Source organism: Ursus maritimus, unplaced genomic scaffold (assembly GCF_017311325.1).
Source record: "Ursus maritimus isolate PB19 unplaced genomic scaffold, ASM1731132v1 scaffold_2, whole genome shotgun sequence".
Lineage (NCBI taxonomy): Eukaryota > Metazoa > Chordata > Mammalia > Carnivora > Ursidae > Ursus > Ursus maritimus.
In genome coordinates this window covers 98,726,536-98,735,230 of record NW_024424452.1, presented here as the reverse complement: position 1 = coordinate 98,735,230, position 8,695 = coordinate 98,726,536, and the positions used below count along the sequence as shown (strand labels likewise).

Below are 8,695 nucleotides of genomic sequence, written 5' to 3'. Positions count from 1 at the left end.
ATTAATTGTTCTACAAATGTCCATTGCATTAAGCCTACGTTTTAATATGTGCTTATATAATTCATATAGGAACATGTAACACAATATATTATGTATAAGAAAAGATAATGATTGGCTTTTATTATGATTATTGATGTCAATTTCTGGTAAAAGCGGTCTAAGAATTTTTTTTATGTTTTGATTTAAATTCCATTTTAATTAACTAATTTAAATTAGTTAACATACAGTGTAATATTAGTTTCAGGTGCTCATCACAACAAGTGCACTCTTTAATCTCCATCACTTATTTCACCCATCCCCCACCCACCTCCCTTCCAGTAACCAGCAGTTTGTTCTCTATAATTAAGAGTCTGTCTCTTGGGGGCGACTGGGTGGCTCAGCCGTTAAGCGTCTGCCTTCAGCTCAGGGCGTGATCCCAGAGTTCTGGGATCGAGCCCCACGTCAGGCTCCTCCCCTGGGAGCCTGCTTCTTCCTCTCCCACTCCCCCTGCTTGTGTTCTGTCTCTATCTCTGTCAAATAAATAAATAAAATCTTAAAAAAAAAAAGAGTCTGTTTCTTGGTTTGCCTCTCTTTACCCTTTGCTCATTTGTTTTGTTTCTTAAATTCCACATGTGGTATTTGTCTTTCTCTGACTGACTTATTTCCCTTAACATAGTACTCTCTAACTTCACCATGTCATTGCAACTGGCAAGATTTCATTCTTTTTTATAGCTGAGTAGTAGTCCATTGTGTATATTTACTATAGCTTCTTTATCCATTCATCAATCAATGAACATGTGAGCTTTTTCCATAATTCATCTATTGTAGTCTAAACATTTGAGAAATTCAAAGTCAATGCACTTTTGTTGTGATAAATGGAATTGTTGAATCACTGTATTGTACACCTGAAACTAATAAACACTGAATATTAACTATTCTGGAGTTAAAATAAAATAAAATGGATAAAAGACAAAGTAAATGCACTTGGGTGAAAGTCAAGGATGAACTTTAACATGGAACATATGCATGTGCAAGATTATATTTCTCATATCAGTGTTGCATTCCATAAAAATAGCTAGATGAGGTTTCAAATGTAAATATTTCACACAAATACGTTTGCATAATTCTATTTTTATCCTATGATATTAATATAGATGGCATTTGTTTAAAGATGTTTATTTAAATTCAACTGCAACAAACATAATTGTTGGTCAAAAGTATCAAGCAATGAATTTCACATATTATACAGACAATTGTCCATGCTACAAAATTATAAGCACCGTATGAATATAACAGGATAAGCTTGCTTGAAAATTTTAAATTAGATTAAATGAGCTTGAAAGATATGGACTAAACGCTAAGGTATAGAATGTAAGATTTCCAAATGTTAATTTAGTTAACTTTCTTGTAGTAACTACGCACACACATACTACTTTTATGTCTATTTCTAGAAATAAAATAGTAAACTATAAGATATATATGAATAGAACAAGGAGGACATCTTGAGGTCATTCTAGAAATGTACATTTTATTCTTAGAGCCCACACACAATTTACCATTTAAAAAAAAGTTCTTTAGACTAAGTTAATACGTTCAATATAAAATGTGCTTTATCTTCAAATAGAAGGGAGAAGTTTCTCAAAAGCACTTAAATTCACTTAAAAGCATCCTCTCTGTTTTTCTCCCTTTCTGTTGCTGTCTCTGTCTCTCTCTCTCTCTCTCTCACACACACACACACACACACGCAAAGACTACAAAGAAGTTATTTTTGCTGAATGATAGATAAAATTTTAAAATATGCATGGAACTGTACAAACGTTTTAGCAAAACTGTGTTAAATATGTTTCTACAGTAGTAAAACAAAAGCTTCTCAAATATTGGTCCAATGTACTTCATTAATCCACTGTATGCCTATTTTGTCCTCCTACTACTAGAAAAATAGAAATAACACTTAATACAATGTTTTGAGTCCTGTATATGTTTTTTCCTATGCACTTTCAGTTAAACCTGGACTCGGAGGACCATTGGCAGAATGTTCTGGCTCTTCAGGGCCACTTGGGGCTTTACTACCTTCATCTTCTTTGTTTCCTTCATTGGCCTTATCAAGGGCACCAGGTGAACCGACACAATTAGCATCCTGTTTTGCTTTGTCCAATTCATTGTCAAATTCAATTTTATCTTCTTGATTGTTGCTTTTCTTTATTTGTCCATTCTGGGCAGGATAGGTGCTAGCAATGACATCATACAGGAATTGGTATTGCTCCTGGAAAAAGAAAGAAGCAAGAAAGCTTATGTAATTATTATAAAGAAACTTTATGTAATTATTTTTATATCAGTTGAAAAATAGCAAGAACTAGTCATTTACTTGGAAGTCTTGGGTAAGAGAAAACTACTCTTTTTTGTTTTTATAAAAAGAACATTTTAAATGGCTTCATCCCCTTACAGTTCTAAGGATTGATGGCAGGGTATTTCTCAAAGTTCACCTTGGAGCAACACCAAATGTGTTCATCCCCCTCACAGGCCACGTGGTGTCTCATTTCCATGCCTTGGCCCGTGATGCCACTTTCTGGGCTTATCCTCTTGCTTTAATGCCTATTCATGATTCATCTAAGTAGCAGAGCAGAAGTCCCTTGCTTCTGGAAAGCCGATGAGGAGCCCCCATAGGTTAAATTCAGTGCCCTCATTCATGTTCTTTGATTAATCTCTCCGTCATTTCAATTACTACATTGTTTAATAAATATCTGCCTTTTCCTCATACTAAACAGTGAGTCGCTTAATGGCAAGAGCACATAGTAGGCACTCGGTACATTTTTAAAATCACTTATATGCAAGCTCAGTGTCCTGCACAATTGAAAGCTGCATAGATCTGAGTGAGTGGTGAAGTTTACATGGGGACTAGTTATGAATTTCCAGACTACCCTCTACCGTTGCAGAAGAGCCATGTTAGACTGATTACAAAAACGCCACACTTACTATCCTCTCTGCAGCCACACTTGTTGGCAAGGTGACTTTGCAGACCCTTTCAACAAGAGGTGGAGTCCATTTCCCCATTCCTTGAATCTGAGCTGGCCTTGTGACTCGTTTAGATAAGAAAATGCAGAGGAGGACATGTCATGCCAGTTTCCAAGCCTGGGCCTCAAGAGGTCTCGCATACGGCTGCCCTACTTCTCGGAACTTGTTGCTGCCGTGATGTGAATATGTCTGGCTAGTCTTCTGGAGAAGGAGAGACCTGCATTCTACTCACCCCTGTTGCCAGAGCTAAAGGTTAGCAACTGCCAGTCTGTTGGTAGGAGGGATCATTTTGGACAAGCCAAACCCCAGCAAATCAACGAGTGAGCCGGGTCTAGATTGGCTGAAGTCGATCGGCAGAACTATTTTGTTCCAATAGACTATTGAACTATAATGAATTTTTTTTTCTGCCACTAATTTTGGAGTGGTTTGTTACACAGCAATACAAATTCATACAGGAGTAAAGATGGGGGAAATTAGGGAATTCACGAGCATTTGAAGAGACGTTCTTCATGAACTGCCACAACGAATTGCTGGCAAGCTCTAGTTAGTTCTCTTACTTATATTAATAACAATCGAGGGGAGCCCGGGTGGCTCAGTCAGTTAAGCATCTGCCTTCAGCTCAGGTCATGATCTCAGGGTCCTGGGATCGAGCCCCACGTGGGGCTCCCTGCTCAGGGGGCAGTTTGCTTCTCCCTCTCCCTCTGCCTGCCACTCCCCCTACTCGTGCTCTCTCTCAGATAAATAAATAAAATATTTTTAAAAAGAAAACATATTAATAATAATTTATTGTGAATTATGTAAACAGGGAAGATAGGAAAGAAAAATAGAAAGGTAAATAGAAGAGAAGAAAAGGAGAGAATTGGAGAAGAGGGAGAAGGAAGGAAAGAGAGAGAAGAAACCATCAAAATAAAAACGCCAAACACATCAAATGAGCAGCTGTGAGGTCTACTTACAAACGTGGGAACCATTCCTGGTCTAGCTCTGCGGAGAGATTTTACTACTTGGAAAACATCTATTACTTCTTCTGTTTCTGCGCTTTCCAAGAGATTTAACAAAGCACAAAATAGTCCTGTTTGCTGAGAACCATCTCTATAAAAGGAAGAAAAAAAGAAAATAATCCTACATTTTATGGAGAAAGTGATATTAGAATAAAAACTGAGAGAGATGGAATGTATTCTTCACTTTGTGTTTATTGTAATTATGTTATTCCAATCTCTTAAGAGCAAAACACTTCCGCTAAATGCATTTTTTGACAACCTTTTTCAGTTTAAGAATATAATAATCTTACAGTTTAAAAAACTACTTGTCTCAGGCTTTAAAAATGTATTTTCTTTATTTAATACCTTATAGATTATAATGCATTTTTATTTACATCTGAAGTTGTAAGGAAGTTGTTAGGACAAATATTGTAATGCCAATTTGACAGATGAGGACAGTGAGATTTAGGGAAGATAAAGACATGCCTAGAAATCAATAAAACCAGAAATCCTGGACTCAATATTTTGTATATTACTAGACCGCATGTTCTTTCTCCTCCTTTCGTCTGCCCCCTAATGCTTTTTACAAACGTCTACATTTCTGCATCAATAGAAAAATGATACCTGGTAGAATCATTCATTAAAAAGAGGACAACTCAATGATTTACTTAACTGTAAGAAGCATGTTACATTATAATAAAGATTCAATTTAGAGAATATGTTATTAGCAGGATTTTATTTATTGTGCATAACTAAGGGACATATAATAGGTATTCAGCCATATGCTAAGAAACATGTAGTTTTAAAGCTTAATCTTGCCTTCTTTAGCTTTCTTTCTGCATAAATTTCACCTTTGAAAACTAAAAAAGACTGAAAAGTCATGGATCTCTAAGGACTTGATACTAGTGTATGCAATTCTAATAATAATAATAAAAATAATAATAAAGTTTTCTTGAACATTCTAAAAGCGTCTCACTAAGTTTACATTTCTCATTTTACTTTTATTTTTTTTATTTTGCATTTACTTTGCTGTGTCTTATGTAAATATTTTATATTACGCGTCCTTCTTTCAACGTCTCTTATTTAAGGTAGATACGTAGGCATCTCTCCCAGAGGAAAGTTTAAGGGTCTACATAACAGAAATTAATAAAGTCAAAAATTATTATATATTATTAGAATCTTTTCAGTTAATATATAACCTAAGATATGTTTACTGAAGGCAAAGCATTCATTCTTCTGGATTCTCTTAACACCTAATAGAGTGGATCAATGCAGATAAGCATAAATAAAACGTGATATCCATCCTCTTGTCTGTTCATGCAAGACATTCATTCATTCATTCATTCATTCATCCAGGACATATGACATTCCAGATTCAATGTTAGGCACTGGAAGTCGAAGATGATGTGACACTGGCATTAAGAAACTTATAGACTAAAGCTATTGCACTATAATATAATCATTACTATCATATTTCTATATTAGTTATAGAAATTGCTCTATACGTGGGAGCAAAACTGAGAGAGTGACTGATTCCACAAGAGGCTTTCGCTGTGGTCATGCATTTTCTATGTCAGGATAAATGGAATTTAACAGGAAGTATAAGCCATGAAGTCAAGCATTATGATGATTTTTAGAGAATATCTTATCAAATCCCACCCACCTGCAGTGAATGAGGAGAGGCACATTCTTGTGATGCTTATTCCCTTCAGTGGAATTCTTGGGAAGTTTTTCTTTGAGAGTCTGAATCATAGAGATTAATTCTTTGGGTTCTGAGGGAAGCTCATCCACATTCCAGTTGTTATACTGGTACTGGTACACAGTCCGAGAGTCTTTCCTCTAAAGAAGGGAACATTAATTCAGGTAAGGTTCAGTCCATTTAATAATTTGTTAGTCACGCTTTCTTCACAATTACTTTCTTTTAACTCCTCTTAAAGTTTTATTCTGAAAACATTATCTAGATTTTGTTCTGCTTTTATGGAGTAATATATAGTAGTTTTTCTACCAGATCAGTTACCAGAACAAAAATACATACTCCTGAAATTACTTACATACCTTGGAATGTCTCAGTTCAAATACACGGAGGGTATAAGCTGAAGATTGGTTGGTGTCTTTCATATCAACTTGTACATCTCCATATGTTTGCTTTTCTTCTTCCCAGTACTGAGCACAGGCTTCCTAGATAAGAAAGCACACAATTCAACAACTTCCACACAAGTGTTCTGTTTGCTTTTTAACGTATTCAGAGCACCTCTTACTGTCTCTGTCTCTCCTCTCTCTCTTTCCCTCCATTCTATTAAATTGAAACTACCAAATGTGTTCTAAAATGGAAAACCACACATAAAACTCTAAAATCTATCTTGAGTATGGTGGCCATCCATTCCACAATACCTGGTGTTTCCTTGTGCAAATCAAGGGAACTGAGAAATAACCAAAGTGCCTGGGACACCACAGGAATGGCTCTGTCACCACCAGTGTAGGTCCTTGAGATTTGTTTCTTCCTTCCATACCCTTATTACCACCCCCTCTTCAACATGTATAGATTGAGCTGAGGTTGATCATGAACCCTGCAGTAACAAGTTTCACTGTCTCTCCAGCGGCCCTTGAGGAAGGAGACTTCATCTTTTGGAGTTTTGTCTCTGTATCTTGCTGACCAACACCATGAGAAACCTTGTGTAAGTTGACTCCGTATCGAAGTAAAGGGTCAGATTGCAGAGCACGTGGATCACAAAAGCATGTTCTCTCTCTCCAAATGGTTCTGCACCAACTATAGTCACAATTGCTGACGACGATAGGCATTCCTGCCTAAACTAGCATTTCAGTTCCTGGCTCTCACAATTTAGATGAAAGAAAAGATTGCTAGAATTCCATGCTGGAAATCTGAAAATGTTATTTTGTTTTTTAAAAAGAAAAAAAAAGCCATAAAATAAAACATGTCCTAAGTCCAGGGATAGGGAACCAAAGAAAAGACAGAGTGAAAGAAAAGGCATATAGTTGCATGCTTATGAGGGTGTTCATTAAATAAGCTTTAAGATATGCCAGATAATGTGTTAGGTGTTAAAACTAAGTAAAATCTACTAGTAGTGAGATTTTTGATAACTCAAGGGATTAAGGAAAAGATCAAATACACGTCACAGGCATTAAGCAGATCAAATTAGATCTTAGGTTCACCTCCAACTACAGAATTTTATAATAATAAATATTACATGAACATAAAGAAGGCAGGATTTAGATAAATTTTTCAGGAGTTCTATCTAGCTAGAAGAAAAGGATCAAAATGGTAATAGAGGACACAGTTAGATATAGGCAATGCCAGTAAATAAAGTCTCAGTGATGAAAATGCAAATGGTATGTCAAGATTCAGTCAGGAAACCTACTTGTCCAGAATAGAAATTATGGAAAACATAAAAATACAAAGAAAATGGAATGATATATGAGAGTCTGGTTATTGAAGGTCTTAAACATCACACTGAGGAGTTTGGTTTTCATTTGAAGAAAACAGAAGGAAAATGTGTCTGTTGCTTGTTGTTTGTAGCAAGCAGTGACACTGGGGTTGCTGTGGATGAGATGATCTGCAGACGGTGCGTAGGACCGGAGAAAGTAGCGTGAGAGACTGTCAGAACCCAGACATGAGATGCCAAAGTCTGAAACTTGGATGGAAGATGGTAAGAATGAACAAAGGCAACTTTGTGACAGAAGGGTCAAAAATCTGAGGGTAGAATAATCGAACAAGTAATCCAAGAATGGAGAATGATATTTTATGACAGAAGGACCAAAAAAAAAATATTCTTAAAAGTACAAACCTGGTCTCCATTCTTCAGCTGTGTCAGCATGACAATAACTTTGACTTTTCTTTGGAAAATCATCTGCCAAAAGTCACCAATAGTCTCTTTTAGTGGTCCCTGGGTAGCAATCATCACTTCAGGTTTCCAGTAACTCTTTAAAAAGAGAGAGAGAGAGAGAGACAAGAGAGAGAGATTCTGTTACTCTCGCTCACCAATGAGACAACAATGGATTCTTAAAATAACCATTTGCAAATATTGTCACTTAATTTGATATCATTGCTGTTACATAAAAATATGAAGATCCTTGGACCCAAGAAACAATGGATATCTATATGTAAACCACTTTTTTAGTTAATGACAATACTTAGCTAACGGTGTGAAATCAAGTTTAGAACATACTATCTTAACCAAACAAGTGTTGCCTTCCAAGACTAACTTTAAAAAAAAAAGTTAATGTAGTTGTAAAAAGAAAATACATAAGCATTTCAGATTATCTTCATTATGTCTCTACTTTAAGATGTCTACACGGTCTTAAGATATCTCAGAATTAAACTAATAAACTAATTAAACTAATATTCTATGAGTGTGAAAAATTTGGAAAATAAATCCAACTTAGTGTATATGCAAAAAGTATTTACTGAATGACTAGAGTTCCTTGTTAGAATTCTCTGTTTACTGAAAAAAAGTTATTGACACAGACACATTTAATAATTCAGACAATCTGAACAAAATTTTTTAGTTATGCAAATACGCAAATTTTTATTTGCCTACCATTTGGGTATCTGAGTAAGTATAAATGTTTTCAGATACTTGTATTTGCTGAAATTGTATTATTTTTCAAATTCATATGAAGAGTCTTATTGGCCATAAATTGTAACTAATAAGCATTGTCTTATTTTCAATCAACACATTAGGCTTTAATAACTTTAAGTCTTTCAGTAA

The 8,695-nt window shown here is 35.4% G+C and overlaps 1 protein-coding gene across 8 annotated transcripts in view; it reads right to left on the bottom strand.

The window, feature by feature from the left end:
- Nucleotides 1-1,139: 1,139 nt before the first annotated feature.
- The window catches only part of PTPRC (protein tyrosine phosphatase receptor type C), a 138,263-nt gene continuing 130,707 nt past the window's right edge, over nt 1,140-8,695 (bottom strand). For all 8 annotated transcript variants that reach the window (XM_040636416.1, XM_040636417.1, XM_040636415.1 and 5 more), the window contains 5 exons: nt 7,772-7,906; nt 6,024-6,146; nt 5,632-5,807; nt 3,945-4,080; nt 1,140-2,242 (listed from right to left, as the gene is read on the bottom strand). In XM_040636416.1, the coding sequence (XP_040492350.1) occupies nt 1,967-2,242; nt 3,945-4,080; nt 5,632-5,807; nt 6,024-6,146; nt 7,772-7,906 (846 nt within the window). In that variant the 3' untranslated portion in view covers nt 1,140-1,966. The remainder of the gene's footprint in view (nt 2,243-3,944; nt 4,081-5,631; nt 5,808-6,023; nt 6,147-7,771; nt 7,907-8,695) is intronic.